Consider the following 21,723-nt stretch of genomic DNA (forward strand, 5'->3'; position numbering starts at 1 on the left):
AGCCGGGGCCGCCTCAGTTTCGCCCGCTCAGGCGGTGCTGGCCGCCCGTGGAGGGTGGGGGTCCTTCCCGGCCCATATCCCGGCAGGCAGCGCGGCGTTTCTCCCTTTTACCGCCATCTTGGGTCGGCGGCGCAGGGGTGAGCGAGGAAACGGCGCCGCGGCGGGAAGCGGGAGGGAGTTGTCCCCGCCATGGCCCCGCGGGCGGGTGTGGGGCTCCCGGGGCGCTGCGGCTGGCGCCGTGCGGCGTGGGTGGAGGGCGGGATGGCGCCGATGAGCGGCGGATGGTCTCGCCTGCAGCCTGAGGCCCGGGGCTGAGGTGTCTGCAGCGTCCCTGGGGAAGCGGAGGAGGCCCCTTTCCTTCCCCGTGCGGCGGTGCCCGTCCTGGGCAGGCTGCCGGTTCTTGTGCCCTGGTCGCCGTGTTGCGGGCTGTCCCCGGCCGGCAGGGTGCTCGGCCCGGACCTGCGGCGGCTCCACCAGCTCGGCCTGGGGGACTCACGGCGTGTGTGTGGTTTGTTTCTAGGCCTGCTGGGACCAGAGAGGACACTATGGCCGGGAGGTGAGTGACTGCCCCCGAGGTAGCGCTGGGCTCGCTCTTATAGCGATCTGCTGATAGGTATTCCTGCAAACGGAGCATTTCAGAGATTGGTTTGTTAAAGCTGTGGGCAATGATCTGTTCTCATGTGGCTGCTTGTTATCCGGGACGGCTCCTCTGCCCAGAGTCCTGCTGGACCCTCTGTTAATGCCCACAGTTGTGCCTTTCTCTTCTGAAACCTCTGCCTTAAACTGGTTGTAGTTGTTCATATGGTGTGTGTTGCTTTCTCAGGCCTGTCAGTAGATGTGGGATATTAATTATGTTTTTATTAGCAAAATATTTTTGAACTTTCACTGTATGGTAAAGGCTTTAGCACGCTGTTACCTTGAGTAAGGGAGCTACTATGCCATTGAGATTTCTTGCAGATACAGGGATTGAGGTAAATGGTGGAGACAGTGAATCTGAGTAGTCATTCTTTGTCTTAAACTCAACCGACAAGTATTAAGATATTATCCTCTGTTGTGCATATGTGGAAGGTGGAGCTGGATCAGTGTAATACTACTGTATGAGCGGACAGTTGCTGGATGCAGTTGAGATGGTCATGATGTGTATGTGATGTGTGGAATGAGTCTTGTAATTGCTTTACCTGTGTAGTATGGACAAGTCTCGGTTGTCAATAGTTGAGGAGTTTATGTAAAGTTGCTTGTCCAGTGCATATGGGGCTGCATCTCTGACTGTCCCCATAGATTGTGGTTAATTAATTTGAGGCTACAAATTAACAGCAGTTAATATCTTCTACTAGAGCAGTCACTGCAACGCAGGAGACTCAGTTTACGTGGTGTGTAGAAAAAAGTAATGGTTACTCATCAGAGTGTTTGTAGACATTTGAAAACATAACACCTATTAGTGCTGAAGTACTTTGGTTTTAGTGTGAAGCCTTTAGTGTCAGAAGTTTATAACAAGAAGACAGATGCAGAGTCCTTGAAAATACTTAATGTCCCAGTTCCTTAGCTTTCACCTGTTGGCTGAATGTGAGGATTTGCAGTAATTAAATAAAAGCAAAAGCAGTGGGGTTTTTCTTCAGCTAAGTTTCTTCTGCTGGTGCAGAAATAGTTCCTATTGAAACAACACATTGTTTTTACATTTTATACTTTGGGATGTATTATAACTTGTAAATGTTCTCAATGTCTTTAGGCTGTGGTGCAAGGCCATTTTTGCTGGCTACAAACGTGGCCTCCGAAACCAGCGGGAGCACACGGCCCTTCTGAAAATTGAAGGTGTTTATGCCCGTCAGGAGACAGACTTCTACTTGGGCAAGAGGTGTGCCTACGTGTACAAAGCTAAAAAGTAAGTCACTTTTTATTTTTACACTAAGTTAGCCAACTCCTACATCAGCTTTCATAAATGTCAGGATGTGAGCAGTCCGTTTATGGAGCTTTTGTTATGTGGTTCAGTTTATCAATAGAATGTCCATGGAGTACTGTGTAGACCAGCTTTATGGGTTGGTTTCGTCTTTAAAGTCCGTGGTTATTTTTGTTCTAATTGAACTACATGTTCTTAATTCAGATAATGAAATTGTGTGAAATAATAGTTAACTGTTATAAGTGATACGTTAGAGAACAAATGGGATGAGAAACAAATTTTGCCTGAGACTGGCAAAAAACTGAAGGCAGCTTGGTAGAGTAAGTTGAAGTCAGGTGAATTCGTGCTGAGTGCTGTGAGCTATTGAGTTACCTCAACAGCAGAATTATTTTGTGAAACCTGGAGGAATTTGTATCCTGGCTTTTGTGTGGCCATGTCAAGGCAGTGTCACTTCTGCTGTGCTCACAGTGGTGGAGGCCTTAAGAACAGTTACTTATCACCTTCGTCTTATTTTTGGGTGTAGTTGTTAGAGTTCAGAATTGTCTTGACCGTCATAATATCCAAGATGCCTTTTCTTTCAAAGCATTTTTTGCGGTCTTATACCCAGTGGTTGAAATTGAGGAGTTTTGATTTGATCATCTTAGCATTAGCATTTTCCAAATTTTTAAGTTTTGTGACTTGTTAATAGTCTCCAGTGGAGCTTCTGATTAATTACAAGCTGCAATACTTATTTGGAAGGTGTGGTGAAAAATCCCAGTTTTAGTAAATGTCACAGGTAAATAAGTGGAATGTGGTCCAGCTAAAGATGGCTGTGGAATAAAGTTATGGAAGTGCCTTGAAGAGGTTGCACAGTCTGTCCCATCCCTGCTTGGTCCCGTACGGAGCTGTGAGTCGAGCACTTAGCAGTTTTTGTTCTCTCTTTCATCAGCAACACCGTAACACCTGGTGGCAAGCCCAACAGGACACGAGTGATCTGGGGGAAAGTGACTCGCGCCCACGGGAACAGCGGCATGGTTCGTGCCAAGTTCCGCTCCAACCTTCCTGCCAAGGCCATTGGACACAGAATCCGGGTGGTAAGTGCATTTATTTTAGCAATGAGATACTTATTGGCAGTTTTTGGGGTGCCTTTTAATCCCACGTAGTATGAGGGAAAACTCAAACTATGGCTTTATTCTGTTGTGTATTCAACCTGGCTCTTTGGTAAGTGCTGCTTTTGGAGCTGGGAGAGGTTTATTGGTCGCTTCATGTGCTGAATGGGTTTGTCTCATTGTCAAGGGTTCCGTACGGTTGCTCAGGTTGTCCAGAAAGGCTCTTTGAGTTCTGAGACTTTTCTTCAGCGCCCTTCTAAAGCTCTCTTGATTTCTTTACACCAGATCTTGTACATGTATTCTTGCACCATTCTGCTCCAGTGTCTACCTGTTGACAGATGTTTCTTCTACTTCCCAGATATCTTAGCTGAGGGCCGTGTTCTTCTGACTGGTCCCCTCGGACCTCTTTTAGCCACAAGGCTTCAATGGGACTGTCCCTTTCGGTCCATCACCAAGAGTTTTGATGCGATACCTTCCTAGTGACCTTGTTACACTTTTTCATTCTTGCACCTCTTCTGTGTAATTGAGGGGAGGTCGTTTTTATAGTAGTTGAATAGGTCGGTGATGTAGATTGTAACTGCAAAAGTTGTGTTTAAAATAGTACAGTTCAGCAGTGGGATCTCTAACGTGATTCTTTTCTTGTCTTTTACAGATGCTGTATCCATCTAGGATCTAAATTTTTATTGGAAATAAAATGGAGAATCTGTTAAATTTTTATATAGTTCTATTTGTATTCTCTCCATCTATTTTGAGGGACATCGTTCTTTTTCGGTAGTATATCAGAATTCACAGCGTAGGGACGCAACTGTGACTCTAAGCTAGACTGTGAAATGGAGATTTGACCCATGCTTGACAAGGCATTTATAGGTTCCAAAGACAGATACGTGGTGGCCTTTACTGCCACCTGTCTGTGCCGCCTGTCGTGGAATTGGAATGGTTTGCAGGGCTGAACAATAAATGTTTACAACCTCATAAACTTTGCACACGAGCTTTATATATAATAGAACATGAGAAGTATAATAGAACATGAGAAATACTTCCTTGCCTACTTACTACAGGGAAACTTCTTTTTCCTGTTTCTCTTGTATTCGGTGATGGCTGACATGGAGGCAAAACAGTGTAATGGGACACTAAATCCTAGTGGGTGTAAGTCCTAGCTTGCATGTAAAAATCTAAGAATGCGACTGCACGTACCTGGGCAGCATGCATCCCCCTACCATCTGCTCTGTGAAATTTATGAAGACACATTTTCATCTACAACTCTAGTGCATGAGTGTTAATACTTGCTGGTTTCCTGGACAACCTTATCACAAGATATAATGTGGGGTGGAGAGGATCCTTACATCTGACCAGTGTATCACTTTCATAACTTCTTTAAGGTATGTTGGACAAGAAGGTGGTGAAAAACATATTTAAATATTCTTAAGTGTGTGTCTCAGAGTTTCTCAGTGCATTCCTCAAGAATACTGGGTAGTGCTAAGGGGGGCAGCTGCAGGTTGGCATGGTTACTGCTGATGTCAGAGTTCCAAAATGACCCATCAATACCTTGGGTGGGTGATTCTGCTGATTCCGTGTAGTTGCTCAGTCGTTTGGAAAGCGTCCCCAGTCGGTGCAGCAGGTGAGTCGCTGCCCTGACCTTCCCTTGATGGCATTCCTGTGCGGGTCCCCGTGTCCCCATGGGTGAGACCTTGCCTCCCCCAGCCTGGCCCTGCTGTGCAGCTGGGAGCCCCCTGAGCCAGGGAATTCACTTGTCTCCTGCAGTGGGCTGGTGTTTTGTAACTAATCCTCCATCTGCTGGGGCGGGGCAGTTGTGTATTCACAGTGCGTTGTTGGGTAAATATTTTGAATGGCAATTTTTAAAAACTGGACCTGGCTACTCAGCTCTGGTATATAAATTATTTTACTGGACTTCAAGAACTAAATCTGCCACTGCTGTCTCCAACAGCTGGAGAGCTCTTGAAGTGGAAAGCTGCACTTTTTTAATGTGCATGGAGAGAAACTTACGGGATGCTCGGTCAGGTCAAGCAGAACTTCAGTCTTCTGCAAATACTGACAAATTGTACACATAGGATTCAAAGGAGCATGGGGTAGAATACGAATTGAATTTTCAGTTTTGGGCATTCCTGGAGGAAGGAGGAAGAAACGCAGGGGTTGAACTGGATTGTTAGAGCAGGTTGTTAGGACTGTGGCCCCTATCATGGTTGGGTTCTGCTGATGAGAAGGTAAAAAGCACTCCTGAGTTTGAGGTAAGATGCCCAAAAATATGTAGTGATCCGTTTTCTCTCCCCTTTCATCTACTGCACTGAACTGGTGAGCTACAAAGGCTGTTCCTGGGAGATCTAACATCACACAGCATTTGGCTACAGTTTTTGAACCTTTGCATCAAAACTGTATTTCTTTTCACATTCATTGGTCCCACCAAAACCCGTGTGTGTCTGGTAGCTGCTGAGAGCAGCAAGCGCAGCCTGTTTCCAGACCTGTGTGCTGCCCCTGTGTGCAACCCCCTCCTGCTCCTCTCCCCAGCCGTGCAGTACAACGACTTGTGTGGAAGCTATGACCTCAGAGGACCCTGCTGTCTGCTCCTTCGTGGACCAAACCACCTGGGAGCTCCTCAGCCTCCTGGAGAGAGTAGGGAGGAAGAGCAGACGGGTGCTGGTGATGCAGGTGGATGATGAAAATGTGAGATCTCCCTCGGTGCTGGTGGATTTTACCCAGGACCTGTGTGGCACTGCTGACATCAGGGCTAAACTACAGCTGGCAGAGAGGTTGGAAGAGGAAGAGGAGGAGGAGGAGGTTCAGGCACATCTGGTTTTTATGCTGTGGCAAGCTGCTCTGCTGAAACAGCTCATGCAGTGGGATCACCTGGATGATGCCCTCTGGGATGTGAGGAACCTCCTTCCCTGCCTGCCAGATGTGCTGGTGCTGGTGCTGATCCGTCCAGATCCCCAGGAGCAGCTGGACCAGGCAGTGAGAGCACTGAGGAGAATGCAGTGTCTGCTGGATGGGGCCTGGGAACTGGTGGTGGAGACAGCAATCTACAGCCCAGGCCAGCCTGGTGGCATGCTGGAGGCAAAGAGAGCTGCGTGTAGAGGACTGAGAGAATTCTTGAACTGCCATGAAGGTACCCTGGGACATAGCTGAACACAGGGGCCAGGGAGAAAGAGATGGGCTTCTTGGGAACAAAAACATGCTCAGGGTGGGGCATGGGAGGGTCTGAGGGATGGTATAGACCAAAGTGATGCTCGGTGGCTGGGTTCAGATACATGAGGGAAGATAAGCTGGACCTTGGAGGCAATGTGAGCTGGAAATGAGGATGAGGGCTTATGTGCTGGGATGGGGATGGACCAATGTAGCCTGAGCCAACTGTATGTCCTCTTCCAAGCTGGATGGTGGTGGCTCTTGCTTCTTACTTCAAAACATACGTGGCTATGGAGATGCTGCTCCTTGTAAGAACTGCAGTCCTGTCTCCACCACTGGGGCTTTCCTTCATTTTGTTAGCAGCTCCATGGTCTCACTGATACTGTGTCCTACTTTGGAGCAATGTGCCAGCTTTTTTGGGTGAGCCGTAGGTCAAAGCTTTGACCAGGATGATGCCTGCTCTTCTTCTATCACATGCGTTTCCTCCCATAGAAGTCGACTCCCAGGGTCCGTTTACTGTTTCACTTCCTGAGTTCAGTTACTGCTGTGCTCTACCTGAACATACGCAGCTCAGGGTATTGAAGACAGCTGGAGAATGAATTCCCTTGTGCAGCAGACTCTGGCAGGTTGGTTTTCACCCTGTTCACCTGGATATCTGTAGAAGTACTTGCTAGCACTCCTAGTGCCTTGCTTGTCTGCCCAGTCCTTCTGCATGGACATGATTCAGTATGTAGCTACTGCCAGAAGGGGACACTGCTCCTTCAGCATCGCGCTGTCCTTGCTACAAAGATCAGATTGCTGCATTAGCTGAAGAACCTGCCCCTGAAAACTTCTGTAAAAAATTGCTGAGTTTCTGCTTTGCCTGAAATGCCATGCTCAAATATCAATATGTCCCCAAGAAATCCAAAAGGAAGACCTAAGACTGCTTTTTCCCAGGAGAACCTGAATGCAGGGGTCTTCAATAGTTACCAGCACAAACCTGAAATTCCCTGGGGTTCTTTGTAGTCACAAGGTGGTGGGAGGGCAAAGTTTGCTGCCCCTTCTTGTTTATTGGACAAGATGCTGCAAACAATCTGAAGGTCCATCTCCTACTGCAGTGCTGTTTGCCATTAGTGCAGTCCTCAAGCTGCAGTCCTCACAAGAGAATAGCTGAAGGATCTGGGATGAGCCGGTGCACTGATGCACGGGATCCTTCCCCCCTACCTGGTGGAAGGACGTGGGGATGGTTATGAGCATGGCATGCCCTGCACCTCGCTCTGCCGCAGGCAGCGGTTCCAGGCGTGCCTGGGAGCTTGGTGCCCAAACACACCACACTAAGCATCCCCGGCAAACTAGAGGCGCTGCAACTAAAATAGTAGGTTTGTGTTTGGTCCTTCTTGTTCCTGGGAAAAATGAAAATAAAATCTATACAGATGAACACCCAGCATTTAGCCCACTGTCCTTTAAAGGGGCTATTGCAGGGAACTGACCTTACCAAGCATGTACCAGTAGACAGCCAGTAGATTGAGCTACTGGGGTGGGTTATTTTGGATGGGATGCACTATGGGAGCAGGTTATTTTTTGCTCTAAAGCGAATGGCCCGTGTAGTACCTGATCTCGTTTCCCATCCTCTCTGGGCATGGCAGGGCACTCTGGTTAACTGCATGTTTGTTTGGTTTTTATTGGAACTTAATATATATTTATTCTCTTTTTAAATTTTAATTTCTTTTTTTACAGATGTTGTATATGCCTGAAGTCTTAACTATCACCAAAAGAAGTATTAAAAACCTGATATTTATTTCATTTCCCTATGTGTCTGTGTGTGCCTGTAGGCTTTAAAGCTGTACATCAGACTACGAAACTCCTGCTGAAGCTGCGGTTTTTGTGCTATGCTCTATGGAAAGGGTGCGATTTGAGGGTGGTACAGAGCCTCCGAACCAACATTTCTCGGGGAAAGGATCCTCCAAGTTATTTTTGAAATATAGGGGTTTTTCCCACATCCTTAAGGACAACGTGGCTTTATGAAGCCAAATAACCATGCTGCAGGTGTGTGGGTGGTCCTGGTGCTTGGCAGCCTCTGGGATGAGCTGCTGGTTCTGTGGAAAAAAAAATGCTTTAAAAGATGGGGGAAAATGACCTTGTACAGTTGTTTAAACATAATTATAACACACTTGACTCAATTGGTGTGTTGTGGAAGAGATTTTTCCATGAGTATTTTCGCATCTTAAGATGAATTCCCCCTTTTGTTAGAGAGGACACATTTTTATTTGTATCAAGCTAATGCAGAAGTAGTTGCCTTGAGTCAATGCAAGATGTGTACGGTCTTATACCTCTCTGCTGTCCAGAAAGGGATGGTGACTCAAGGGAACATAGGGAAACTCAGGGCAACTGCAGAGATGGGCAGGATGAGGCACAGCTTTAAAGGGACTGGGATTTTGGAGAAGAGAGGCAGGGAAATGTTTGAGGTTCCCCATCAGGAAGCCAGTCTGTGTCCAAGCTGTGGGACAGCCAGGGACTCCCCAGCTTTATTTACTTACGGGGCGTAACATCTAAGCAGATCTCAGAGGGGTGTGATGACTTGGATGGATCCAGGCCAAGGCTGAGCTGTCACAGGCTGCCAGGGGACAAAAACTGGGGCTGCCTCAGCAGTCCCTGGAGGTGGCTGGGTCTGGGGACCTGGCACAGAACCAAGTGACCATCCAGTTGTGACTGAGCTTGTCACAGGAAAGATCCGTGTCTGGTTTGATACAGTTCAAGCTTCAGTGGGTGAAAGTGGAGAGGAGTCTGGGTTCAGGGGCTGGAGAGGTTGAGGGGAGTTTTGGGAAAGATCAGTGGAGGAGATGGGAAGAGCCATGGAGGAGTGAACAGGAGACGGGGGCTAGAAGGGGATCAGTGGGACAGAGATGATCAAGGTGAGGGGATCGGTGGGATTTGGGGAATTTTCTTCACTCATAATTACCTTCTCTGCTACTTTTTCGGGGCACCCAAGATGATCTCAATGGACGAAGAGCTCAGCGAGGGCTGGTGCCCCACAGCAACGCTCCTCGTGGCAGCTGCTAGCGGTGCACAAGTAAAACAGATGCTTTCCAGCATCTTATAATGCTGATGTGTTTTTCCAAAGCAATAAGGGGAAGCAGCGCTGGAGAACAGGTTTGTGAAGGAGCACTTGTGCAAAGGTTTGCCAAGGCTTAGCTTGTCATCAGCCAGTCCCTGCTCCTGGCTGGTTCAGGCTTTTCCAAGTGCCCCCATGAGCACTGAGGCTGCCAAGAGGAAGAGTTTAAAGAACTGGGCTGGCTCATTGAACACAGGGGCTCAGAGCTGTTCCTACAGATTCCCTCTTGCTCATTTGGCCTCTCTGCACTACTGTCATCAAAACTCGCAAGAGAATCCTTTTTCCTGTCCTCTTCAGAAGAGAGGTTAATCTTGGTAAACACATCTCTTAAGGGCTCTAATCCAGTGGACCTTTGATTTTGTTTAGACTTCAAGGCACTACTAATACATGATTAATTTATTTCTCCTAACAAAGCATCTTCTCTTCCTTCTTTGAAATCCAAAATGAACAGATGTTGTGTTTGCCCTGAACAGCTATGGGCATATGTAAGATATGTGATTACCCTCATTTAGGGCTATCTGTAGAGGTTTTCTACAAATGCACTGTCAGATGGATGTTTGAAGGAGCGTAAATACATCATGTTTTCACCCAGATGCTTGCGAGAGCTCTGAAGCCACTTTGTTGGGCACTACGAATACTGTTGAGCTGATGACTGCCCCTGAACTGTTTGGGCTGTGCCTCTTTAAGTAACATAAAGGAAGATAAAGTTGTATTTGCTGTTAGATCTTATCTCTGTTAATGAGTACAGAAATGTAAACAAGGTGGTTTGGGTATTGTGGGTGACACTTGCCTTTCCAACCAGCCTCTGCTGGCAATGGTGCTTGTGTACCCAAAACTGACTAGAGAATTGCAGTGGCCACAAAGAACAGTTCTCTCTGGCCCCAAATATTAGTTTTTAGAGGCTGTGCTGGCAGTTTAAATATCGGGGCTACTGCAGAGAAACAGCCAGTGATGCTCCGTCTGAGCTGAGTTAGGAAGAACACTTCCATTTTTTCTATATCTTGTCTGCAGAAATTATCTTCACAAATTTGGAGAGTTGCCCAACTGAAAGGCCACTTCTCAGGGAACTTTGGGGTCTCTATGTGAGTCATTGGCACAGAATTGCTTGAAAAGAGCCCCGCGAGGTCTGTGCTATGATGATCTTCGCACATTAGACAGGACATAACCGGCACCACCACAGCACAGGCTGCGCTGTCAGCTCGTGTGGAGTTTAATCATGCTGTGGGTGGTGTTGTGGCAGTTTGCAGGAAGCATCCTGCCTCCGTAGAGCCAGCTGCAAGAGTCCTGAGCTTCCCTGGTCAAACTGGGCAAAGCAAGTGTCTGTCTTTGGCTGCTCCCTGCAAGGAACAAGCCAAAGCTGCTGGTCCCTCTTCCCAGAGACCTTCTGCTTGTGACTGGCTCATGAACAAACCTATGTGAGGGCTGTAGGTGAAATTCTGGAGCAGGGGAAAGTATAAGCAGAGAGACACCGAGCTGAGGGCTCCTAGGGACCAGCACCCGCTCCTGTGCCCTCCTGCTGGCACAGCTCGTGGTGCTGGTTACACTTGGGGCTTTTCTCTACAGGACCAAGAGCAGAATTTGGAACAGATGAGAAAAAATTCCTTATAAATACAAAATCTGGACAACACTAAGGCCACACCTGGCTGTTGAATTATGTCTGACTTTGTAGCCCTGCCATGTTGACATCTGCTCTCAGGGCTACCACGCTGGTATGGAAGCATGAGCTCTTGCAACAATAGACCCTGAGCTTTGGAAGAGGAGCCTAATCCTTCTGGTTTATGTCCCCTCCTGACTTGCTTATCAGCACTTGTCAATGAGCAAGTTACTTGTGCTAGGATCCAGGGCAGAAAGTCCCTCTGAAACCTTCGTTTAAGCTGCTCAGTCCCTGTGGTGCTGGTGTGGGGCAGTGTTTGCGAAACCTCTCATAGCCAGGGCAAATGTTTTCCTGGCTTAAAATTGGTCATACACAGTGACCTTCCTGAGCTGCGCCTGGAGACCAGCCTGTGGTACATCCCTGCCCCGTGGTGGCTGCTGATGTGCTGGGCTCTGGGGACAGGTGGCCATGAGGATGGGCAGGGAGCCAGCACGCCACCTCAGCCACCTTGGTGGTGTAAGTTTCCCCCAGCACACCTGCTGGGAATCACTGCCCCAGGATTTTGGCTCTGCTTTTGCCCCCAGTGCTTTTGAAGCCTCATCTGCCCATCCCACAGAGATGGTTTGGCTCCGAATGGCCACAGAGAGTGACTGGCCAAGGTGACTCTGACCGTTTGCACCTTTGAGCTGTTTATCCCCTGCCAGACTCTTGCAATAAGACATTACCTGTTTGGAGGAGCCTGTTCCGATGTGGAACGGGGAAGTGTTTACACATGCTGTGGATTGGACCTTTCTGGCTCACGTGCCAGGCACACCAACACCATGCAAGCGCCAGGGCCAAACACGGTGGCCATCACATTGATTTCATTCACCATGGGCTGGCGAAGCCAGATCGTGGGATACAGGCCTTTTTCTGTGCTGGGGCTGTGTAATGTGTGCCAGCATCAAACCCTGATTATAGCTCCATACTTATCCCTGCAAACATTTTGTGCTTTGGTGAGATGTGTGTGTCACTGTGGAGCACTGCCAGGCTGTGACTATGGAAGGGGATGGATGTGGTGTTTGCAGAGGGGAAGCCAAAGAGAACTGGCTTGGGAAGGGGCTTGAACTTGCAATATGTGAGGTAGGGGCTGCAATGTGGCTTTGCAGCACTTCTGAGGCTTTGCACTCATGCATGAGTTGGCCTTTGAGGTGACTGTTTCCCGAAGGGTGGTGTTGATGTGGCTGTAGCCTGGCCAGGGTATGTGGGAGTATAGTGCCCCCCATGGCATAGGTTGCCTGTAGAAGCCACTCCATCTGTGCCCTGCGGTGTGTTACACCCGGGGGGGCACGTTATACCCTTGGGGTGCGTGATCAGCTGCTCCTCTATCAAGGTCTTGCATGTGTCCCACTTTACAGTCACCACAGCTTTCACTCATCCCTCCCTCTCTCAGCTTCCTAGGACGTGGTTTTTGTCTGAATTTTATCACCTTCTCACTGGTGACAGGACCAGCCTCGTAGGAGCCGTGTGCAAGGGTTCTGGGGCCGATTGTGTGGCAGATTTGGGACCCCCAGGTCCCCCCTCGGAGCCTCTATGCTGTGCCCCCCGGCAGCAGACAGGGGCTGTTCTCCAGAGGGAGAACCGGGACGGGGCGGGAGGCGCTGCAGGCCTTGCATGGGGATGTGAGGGTACCTTGGATACCCGCTCCCCGCTCCGCTGCACCGGGGCCGGCGCACAGGGCGGTGGTTGGGGCGGCGGGGGCGGTGCTGGAGCTGGTGCCCGGGTCCGGGAGGCTGCAGGGTGTCCGGGGCGGCGGCGGGGCAGGGGGCGGTGCGGAGGGCCGGGGGCGGTGCGCGGTGCCGGGCAGGGTGCGCGGCGGCGGCGGCGGGGGATGGCGGCGGCGGAGCTGCAGGAGCTGCGGGCGCTGGTGGAGCGGGTGGGCGGCCGGCCGGCCGTGCTGCTGGTGGCCGAGGTGGCGGAGGGGGCCCCGGCGGCGGCCACACTGGCCGCCTTCGCCCGCGACCTCTTGGGCGACGAGGCGCCCCCGGGGCCGGCGCCGGGGTGCCGGTCCCGGCGGCGGGTCGGCGGCGGGCAGCGGGCGCTGGCAGCGCGGCTGCTGCTGGTGCTGTGCCGCGGCGGGGCGGCGCGGAGCCGCGGAGCTCGGGCCCGCCTGCGGGAGGTGGTGCGGGACGTGCGCGGCCGCCTCCCCCCGGCACCGCCGCCCGCCGTGGTCGGCGTCCTCCTGGCCGGCGGGGACGGGGAGGATGCGGCGGTGCTGGACGCCGCGCTGCGCCGGCACTTCCCGGCGGCCGGCACGGTGCAGGCGGCCCGGTACAGCCCCGGCAGCCCCGCCGCCCTGCGCGACTGCCGCGCCGCCGCCTGCCGCGCACTGCGGGCCGCCCTGCAGCACCCCGCAGGTACCGGGGGTCGCCGGCCGGGGGGACAGCGGGTGACCGGGCTACTCTCTTTCTCCCTCCCTCTCTCCCCACCCCGGGGCTGTGGGATTCTACGGTGGGATTTGCTCCATTTTCCTGTGGGATCTTCCCCTCCTCGAAGGGATCAACCCCATCCTAATGGGATCTGACCATTCCCGATGGGATCTTCCCCCCACCCTAATGGGATCTGGCTTTTCCCATTGGGATCTGACCGTTGCTGGTGGGATCTTCCCCCTGCCCAATCAGATCTGGCATTCCCCAGTGGGATGTCTTTTATGCTGGTGTGATCAGAGCCTTTCCAATGGGATCTGCCTCTTTCTGGTGGGGTTCCCAGTCTTGGCAGATGAAGAGGACAAACAGCAGGGAAGCACTATAGCAGCTCTGGGGTTGTGGCAGCTGCCGGCTGTGATGTGGTGGCCATCCATGTGCTTATGGATGTGTATTCCTGGGGATGCAGGACCGGGGTGCAGCCCTTGCCATAGGATGCAGGCAGGACCTGATCTTCCTGCAAGAGGAAGACGCTTGTGCTGGCTTTGCATAATGAATAAGAACAACAGCAAGCTGGCGTTTGGGTTGTTTGGGTTTAAAACCACACGTCTGTTGGTGGCCAGTGTAAGCAGGATGGAAGCTGGGTGTCAAACAGGCCTTGAGGAGCAGCACTTCCCTGGGGCAAAAGGCGAGTCGTGGCTGAGTGCAAATGCAGGGTGATGGGAAGCTGCACAGGCTCTGCTGTCACAGCAGCCATGCAAAACAGCCTGCGCTCACTTTAATCTTTGGCACTGCTTGTTTCGGGCTGTTTCCATTTCTCCTTTCTTTAATTTTTTCCCACTTTTCCATTGCTCCCCAATCATTTCCAAGGGTTCTGGTGTTCTGCTCTCCCGCTGCCTTTATCCCGAGGGATCCTGGCACTTGCCTGCAGCACCACATTGACGAGTCCTGTGGGATCGCAGAGCTGCTGCAGCTCCGGTGCCTCTTGCCATCAGCTCAGTCCAGAATCCTGGATCTGAACACTGAGGAGCTTTGAGATGGCCGGGACCCACCATGAGAGTGCAGGACTCCAGTTCTTGGTCGCAGCAGCCTGGTGGGACAGCAGCTGCAGACGCAGAAAAGCACCCCTGCATATGTGACCTTCTCTTACCTCTGCACATTGCTGCTGGTTGGCTCAGTACATGTATTTTGTGGCTAGCTGTGGCTTTGTCCTTTGTGCAGACATGAAAGCAGCATAGCAGCAGGTGAGAAAGAGGAGCAGAAGGAGCCAGAGTGGGTGTTGCAGCCTGTTTGTGCTTTGTAAGCATGGTGGGTAGGAGGACTCTGCACATCGCTTTAGTTTACCTCTGATGCGCTGCCTGGTGCTCTTAGTCATGTAAGTGTCCCAAGACCTGTATGAGTAATGAGGATGCTCATCAGCTGCAGGGTTCAGCCTTAGGCAGGGGCAGCTTCTCTCCACGCTCCTGTGAACATTACCTTCTGAAATCTCCATGTGGCCAGAGGGTCCCCAGGTGCAGCTGTGTCTCCAGAGAGCTGGGCACCTGGCAGTGCCGAGCATCGGCTTCATTACAGCCTGGTCTCCTTTGCTTCGTGGCTTTCCCCACAAGCACAATAGGAATAAAATCTTTCATGTAATGTGAGGGAGAACTGTGGGAAAGATGGGCATGGGGCTCCAGAGCACCCTGCAAAGCAGGTTCTAGGGATGCCACCTCAAAGATGTCCTCGGTTGGGGCTGAGCTTGTCTTGTTTCCCCTCTTGACTTTGAAAGGGGCTTGTGCTGACACAAGATGCTCTTGCATCTGGATGAGGATGCTGGGAGGTGTACGGAGTTTAAGGCTCTGCGTATGCGTGCTTGTGACCTTTGTATTTCAGCCCAGCCTCAAAGCCTCTTCCACTCACGTGGCTGCTCAGCTCTGCCCATGACAGTTGTTCTGGAGGTGCAGCCCTCCCGTACTGGGAGGATCCTGGACACTTATTTGTGTGGTGGAGCTGGGACCAGAATGGCAGTGGGGTTCCTGCATCTAAGCAGAATTGTGCTGTGCTGCTCTCCTGTCATGCCTCAGTGCTGTCCAGAGTCCCCATGCAGTGTGAGGAGGGGATGTGTTTCTGGCTGGAGGTTTTGGTTTGTTGGCTGGCAGGAAACACCGTCACTGTGACCCATTCAGTGTCGCAATGGTTCGATAAGCCGAAGGACGCTGAAGTGGTTTATCATTTGTTATCTGATTAGGAGGTGAAAGGCTGGACGATATTTCAATGGAGATGCTGAACTTCTACTGCTGGAGACCATGTAAAACACGCTGGTGTAGTGTTTTACAAGCTGCTGTAGTGTTTACTATAATGGCTTGAAAGCCGGTAGTAACTTGCTGTGACCGTTGTCCTCCAGAATAAATGGATGGAGGCCACATGCTCTCTGCATTTTGCAAGTAGTTGCAGCTGTAGTTTTCAGTGCGCTGCAAGTCTGAGAGGGAGGAATTGCTTAATAAAGTGGGGAGCAGTGAACAGGCTGATGTGGCAGGTGGTGTGCAATAATCCAAAAGAAAAACTTCCTCCTGCAGGAAGGCCCTCACCGTGTCAGTCCCCAGCCTCGCCACGTGTGCTGGCCAAGCTCCTGCCACGTTTCTTGCTCACTCTGGGCTGCCGCATCCAGGATGGTTTTGGCAGAGAGGTAGCAAAGTAGAAGCCAACACCAGGGACAAATGTCCAGGGTAGCAGAGAGGTTTCAGCCTGAAATAAGGATTGCCAGGAACTGTTCTGTGCTTTACAGGGGTGGGCTGCGCAGAGTGGATCTGGTTTTGCCGCGAAGAGTTGGGCTCGTGGAAGGGAGATGTTGCGAGTCAGCAGCAAGGGAGGTGGGGGAGCAGGGGGGCTGACCTGCGCTGGTCTGAATTAATCTTCTCTGGTTTATCCAGAAGACGTGAAAGACAGAGAGAGGTGGAGGCTCCCATCCTTCCTGCGGTGCATTTCTTGGAGCCAGAGGAGCCGGGGAAAAAGTTACGAAGCAAAAGCTGCAAACCACGTTCATGCAGGTATGCCCAGCGCCCTCCCTTGTACTCCTGCTGTGACTGTCGGGGGTTCCTCACTGACTCCTGGTGGTGCTGGTGCCCGGACCCCTTGTTGGTGGCCTCCTTAGGCTATTTCCAAGTCTGCAGCTCATGTCTCTTCCCTGGCTGTGGTTTGACTGGAATTTGAAGACAACCAGCACACACCTGGCTGATGTGCTGCCATCCTCCTGTTTTGTGACCTTTCACTTGTGTAAATAAAACCACACTGGTTCCGGTGCCCAACTACACCCCTGGGAGCACTGCTGAACTCAGCTGTGTTTTGCTGTCTGCGTAAGCAATGAATTGGAAGCATCACCCTGATCTTACATGATGTTTTCTGAAAACGTGGCTGGAAGGAGTGTTCCCAAACCACTTGCATTTGGGGCTGGCAGGGAGGAGGAAGAGGGCAGAGTCAACCTTGGGCTCCCTGATTCTAAAGGAAATTGTTCAGGTAACGAGTAGCCTAGCGTTCAGCCTTTGCTGTGCCGCTGGCACTTGTGCTTGCCTTTCCCAGCAGTGGTTTGATTTTCGCAGAAGTGCCCCCATGCAGGAGGCTACGAGGTGCATGGTGTGGAGATCCAGACTGCTCTATGGAGGATGTAGAGGGAGGGAAGCTTCTTCACTGTAAAAAGAATAGAATAGGGTATTTTCAGTATGAAGGGACCTACAATAATCATCAAGTCCAACTGCCTGATCACTTCAGAGCTGACCAAAAGTTAGAGCATGTTATTAAAGGTGGTGTCCAAATGCCTCTTAAACACATAAAATCCTTAAAAAGCATAAGGGTGAGAGAAAACAACTGAAATGCCCCATTTGTGCAGCTTTGAGACACATCCTCTGGGTCAGAAAATTTAAGTGCCTGATCTTGCTGTCAGTGCTGGGCAAGTGACACCTCATGGCCACGCAGGTTGTGCTGAGACCATTGGGACCACAGGAGACCAGGGAGCTGCACCCTGTGCTCCTTTGCTCACAGATCACCCCTGTTTGCTGAAGCGATGTTGAGGTGGTAAAAAAAAATGAGAATCAATTATGGAAAAAAATTAGCTGTGCTTAGGTTGTGAGTATATATCAATTGCTTCATCCCATGCTTTCTTTTCATCTTAAGTTGCATTTTGCATGAAGAAGGGTTTCCCATTCAGCTCTCCCTTGACCTCTCTCTGCCTTTTGCAGATGACCTGCAGGACCCTGAGGAAGAAGTGGCTCTGACCAGCCTGTCCCCCAATGGAAACTACGAAGAAGCTGCTGGAGGTGCAGGCACCTAGAGATGCTGGGCATCCAGCACGGTCTGTGTCCTGGATCTGGCCGGTGGATTTGGAGCAGTGGGAGGGGGAGCTGGTGCGTATCCACTCACACTCTTCTCTGAGGACCCACCGCTCCGCGGAGAAGCTGCTCGGCTTAGTTCACCAGGGTCTTCTGTAGCTGCTGAGAGCCTCTGAGGTCCATGTCAGAGAACCATCCCCTGCTGCACTGTGCTGTACTGTGCTGTACTGTGTTGCCGGGGGTGCCAGGAGCTGCTGCTGGACACCAGGCTTCTGAGAAGCCCTTTGGGGATGTATCCCAGATCCTGAGTGAGATGACATGGGGACTTTGAGCATGAAATGCAGCCATCTGCTTGAAGAAAGAGCTTTCTAATTCTGAGCAGAGTTCTGTGCTGAGATTGCCAGGGCTGGCCTCCCTGGCAGACAGATTGTGTTGCCTTGTTTTCCTGCTTTGTTGCTGCTTTGAAGTTCCCACCGTATCTGATCAGGAAAAAAAAAAAAAAACAAAACCACAAATAACATGGTGGCATTGAGACTGCAATGGGACGAAATATGAGGTCCTGTATCTACCAGCTGCTGAAAAGTCTTGAATGTAACTGTGTGAAGCGAAGAATGCAGTAACATCCCACTGTGGGCAGCAAGAATAACATATAACACTGAAGATCCTGACAGTAACGGTAGCTGGAGCAGAGTGTGGTTTGGGAGCAGGATCCATCCCGCTGGCTTGTCCTGGTGCTCACAGACTGATGGGCTGGAGGGGGTGGCAGATGGACTCAGTGGCTGGTGGTAAATGGGGTTATGGGAGAGACCCATCTTACCTGGGACATCTCCACAGCCACGTGGTGGCAGTTCTTGGAGGTGACCTGCAGCACAAGAAGATGTGACTGCTTCATAAATAAATTTAAAATAAGCTATTTAAGTAGTTCCAAAGGGCTGACTGTAGCCTGTGGGGCAACACAATTAATTACAAATCCTTGGTTTATGAGGAATGTTTCTATAATGCTAATAATACCTATTTTATTCTTACTTTAATGCAACATAAAACAGATCTTGTTTTATTTTCAGCACAAATGGCTGAGTTTGTTTGGGGCTCACTGTCCTTCTGGTGTTTCATCTGGCTCAGAGCAGAAACTTCAACCCATCATGTCCTGCCTGCATCTCTGGGTTAGCTGCTGAATGATGTCAGTATGTTCATGCATATCTGTCCTCTCTCTGGCTCCTTTTTTCCCAGCGGCAGCTGAAGAGTCTCTCCCAGCCATGTGCCTTTACCAGCTCTCCAGCTCTTACCTGGAGCAAGGGATGGTTTTTTACCCACTCTGCTCATTACCACGATCATCAACATTTTTCAACAATTTTTCTGTGCCTCAGTTTCCCCACCAGTAGGATGGGGACAGGAACACCTACCTACCTCACAGAGGGGTTATGATGGTGATGTTGGAGTGGAGCGTAGCAGCTCTTGGGTTCAGAGTTGGTCCCTATAGTGATGGTGCTGCTTTGCCCTTTTGGCTGGGAGAGAGCAACTGAGGGTGTCTGGGGCACACCGGTGGGGTCGGGTGGGACAAAGGGCCAGCATTGCCCCGTGTGCTCAGCAAATCTGTGTTATCATGCTGCTGGTTTCAATGTGTTGGGATAATTAGGCCCACCCTACGTAGGAAAGCTTTGCCTGAAATACAGCCCTAAGGTGCTGAAGCTGCCCCATCGGTGGTGAGAGGGAGGGGATAGGTGGCTGCTAAGTCTCTGCAAGCAGCGTTTGGGGAATCGCATGTCACATCTCATCACAGCAGAAACACTTTCCTGTGTGGGTGCAGGCTGGGGAGAAGGAATCTAGAAGGCAGCTGACATTAATGGAGCATGTTGCTCTGCAGAGAGGGCACTGAACCCACTCACCTTCCAGCCTGCAGGATTTCTGTAGCTTTTCTTTGCTTGTGACCAGGTGGAAAACACAAAATATAACCACTTGCTGTGGGTGGACGTATTCATGACCCAGGGCTTGAACACTAAGCAGTAAGTGCATCTTGGTGAGACGAGGTTCTCCTCCTGCCCTGTCCCTGCCACCTGTGCGTCTGTCTGCTGTGCGGTGCGTTCCCTCTGCTCCTCCTCGCAGCAGAGCCCGCCGTGCTGGGCATCTACGGACTTTCCCAATAAAGCCCTTGGTTAAGTGAGTCCTGTAGAACTTGACAGCATGATCAGGTGAGTCTTTATTTTCTTGCAGTATTTGGCCTTTGCCACCTAGAATTTACCAATGAAGAGGTGGCCCAAGAGTACAGATTTACAGTTAAACCTGTCTTAGTGCTACAAATCCAATGGATTTATTTACTGATAATTTTTAAGTAAGTTAAGCAAGTTTACCCTTGCAGTGAGGTTTTGTAGAAGGGGATGAGCTGCCTGGGGTTTAGGAGTTGTGAGTGGGAATACATGTGACCCAAAGTATTGTTTTCCTTTGAGGAATAAAAATTATTTGAATTATTATTTTCTTTACTATCTGGGCATGTGGAGGTACAGCAGATAGTTTTACATGTTTAATTGTTTCAATAATTTATGGGCACTGTTATCTTACGTGCTTGCTGTAAAGAATAAAGACATTGACTTTCTGAATTGGAACGTGCTTCAATGTATTGTTTGCTTGCCATGCTGTTATGCTAAATGCAGCATTATGCATGGTTTAACTTGATATTTCTCTTGACTTATATGGGAGGGAATGGAAGTGACCCCAGTACCTGGTATCCAGGTCAGCAGGGTTGATCTGTGTGCAGCTCAGGTGGCTGCTCACCTGCGGGTGGCAGGGAAGACTGGAGACCTTCTTGGTCATCTCAGAAGAGGTGACCCTCTCACCATCATAGAATGACAGAATAATTTCATTTGGAACTGACCCTCAGGATCATTGAGTCCAACCATAATCTCACTCTGGCACTAAACCATGTCCCTAAGAACCTCATGTAAACACCTTTTAAACCTCTTCAGGGATGGTGACTCCACCACTGCCCTGGGCACCGTGTTCCAATGCCCAACAACCCTTTCTGTGAAGAATTTTTTCCTAATATCCAATCTGAACCTCCCCTGGTGCAACCTGAGGCCATTTCCTCTTGTCCTATCACTTGGGAGAAGAGACCAACCCCCTCCATGCTCCAATCTCCTTTCAGGCAGTTGCAGACAGCAATAAGGTCTCCCCTCAGCTCCTGTTCTCCAGGCTGAACAGCACCAGTTCTCTCAGCTGCTCCTCGTCACACTTATGCTCCAGCCCCTCACCAGCTTTGTCGCCTCCTCTGCACTCTCTCTAGTACCTCCATGTCCTCCTTATGATGAGGGGCCCAAAACTGAACACAGCACTGCTGTTAAGCTGGATCTTCCCTGGTGCAGACCCACGGGCCTGAGTGTCCTGTCCGTCCCTGCTGGAACCAAAGCAGGAGCCAAATGACCCCACACTCCTCCACAACTGCGGCAGCGTCAGGTACACAAGGGCATGGGAGATCTGGGCACAGCCCTGTGCCTGCAAACAAAGCAAAGGCTGGGAAAAGTATTTGGTGAGGGGCTGCTAGGTGCACCTGTACAGCTTCCTCACAAGGGGAGCAGGAGGGGCAGGCGCAAACTCTTCAGTGTCCCAACGACGGAACCCGAAGGAATGGCAGGAAGATGTCCCAGAGGTTTAGGTTGGACATTAGGAAAAGGTTCTTCACCCAGAGGGTGCTGGACACTGGAACAGGCTCGCCAGGGAGGTGTCACAGCCCCAAGCCTGACAGTGTTCAAGAAGAGGCAACGACGTCCTCAGACACATGGTGTGAACTGTGGGGTTGTCCTGTGCAGGGACAGGAGTTGGACTCGATGGTCCATGTGGGTCCGTTCCAACTCAGGACATTCTATCTACAGGCGCTTCCCTTTCTAAGGGAAGATGGGTGCGGGTGAGGCCTTTCCCCACAGCTGCAAGATGTGTGACAGGCCCTGGGGTCCAGGGGGTCGGCCTGCAAGACCGAGTGAAGCCCTGCGGGCTCGGTGTGAGGTCTGCGGAGTGTGCGGGGTTGGCGGGGAGCCCGTGGGTCCCGTGTGGGGTCCCGTGTGGGGTCCCGTATGGTGCTGGGAGTGACGGGAGCCGGGGAAGAAGCACACGGAGCAGGGAGGCCCCGGAAGGCACAGCTGTCCCGCTCGCGCCTGGCTCCTTCTCCGCCTCCTCGCGCAGGCGATCACCACGGGCAGCTTCGCCGGGAGCTGCGAGGTCCTGCCG

General features: G+C 51.0%; 3 protein-coding genes across 6 annotated transcripts in view; all 3 read left to right on the forward strand.

The window, feature by feature from the left end:
* RPL35A (ribosomal protein L35a) overlaps positions 1-3,697 on the forward strand; it is a 136,133-nt gene extending 132,436 nt beyond the window's left edge. For 2 of the 3 annotated variants that reach the window (XM_071812703.1, XM_071812702.1), the window contains exons 2-5: positions 520-556; positions 1,727-1,879; positions 2,823-2,967; positions 3,635-3,697. In XM_071812703.1, the coding sequence (XP_071668804.1) occupies positions 546-556; positions 1,727-1,879; positions 2,823-2,967; positions 3,635-3,658 (333 nt within the window). In that variant the 5' untranslated portion in view covers positions 520-545 and the 3' untranslated portion in view covers positions 3,659-3,697. Of the gene's footprint in view, positions 1-56; positions 138-519; positions 557-1,726; positions 1,880-2,822; positions 2,968-3,634 lie in introns of those variants that run through there. The other variant, XM_065845071.2, reaches the window with a different exon arrangement.
* Positions 3,698-3,851: 154 nt separating this feature from the next.
* Positions 3,852-7,902, forward strand: LOC139828653 (uncharacterized). Its single transcript, XM_071812701.1, has 4 exons — positions 3,852-4,361; positions 5,506-6,103; positions 6,613-6,746; positions 7,837-7,902. Exons 2-3 carry the CDS (start codon positions 5,536-5,538, stop codon positions 6,717-6,719), a joined length of 675 nt encoding a protein of 224 aa, XP_071668802.1. The 5' UTR covers positions 3,852-4,361; positions 5,506-5,535; the 3' UTR covers positions 6,720-6,746; positions 7,837-7,902.
* Positions 7,903-12,663: 4,761 nt separating this feature from the next.
* Positions 12,664-20,108, forward strand: C9H2orf72 (chromosome 9 C2orf72 homolog). Of its 2 annotated transcripts, none has more exons than XM_065845155.2 (3): positions 12,664-13,201; positions 16,117-16,233; positions 17,419-20,108. In XM_065845155.2, the coding sequence occupies exons 1-3, from the start codon at positions 12,676-12,678 to the stop codon at positions 17,508-17,510; spliced, it is 735 nt and encodes a 244-aa protein (XP_065701227.1). In that variant the 5' UTR covers positions 12,664-12,675; the 3' UTR covers positions 17,511-20,108. The 2 variants fall into 2 exon arrangements, with proteins under 2 accessions (XP_065701227.1, XP_065701226.1); XM_065845154.2 differs by having other exon boundaries at positions 12,665-13,201; positions 16,120-16,233.
* The last annotated feature ends 1,615 nt before the right edge of the window (positions 20,109-21,723 follow it).

The sequence above is a fragment of the Patagioenas fasciata genome, chromosome 9 (assembly GCF_037038585.1).
Source record: "Patagioenas fasciata isolate bPatFas1 chromosome 9, bPatFas1.hap1, whole genome shotgun sequence".
NCBI classification, from domain to species: domain Eukaryota; kingdom Metazoa; phylum Chordata; class Aves; order Columbiformes; family Columbidae; genus Patagioenas; species Patagioenas fasciata.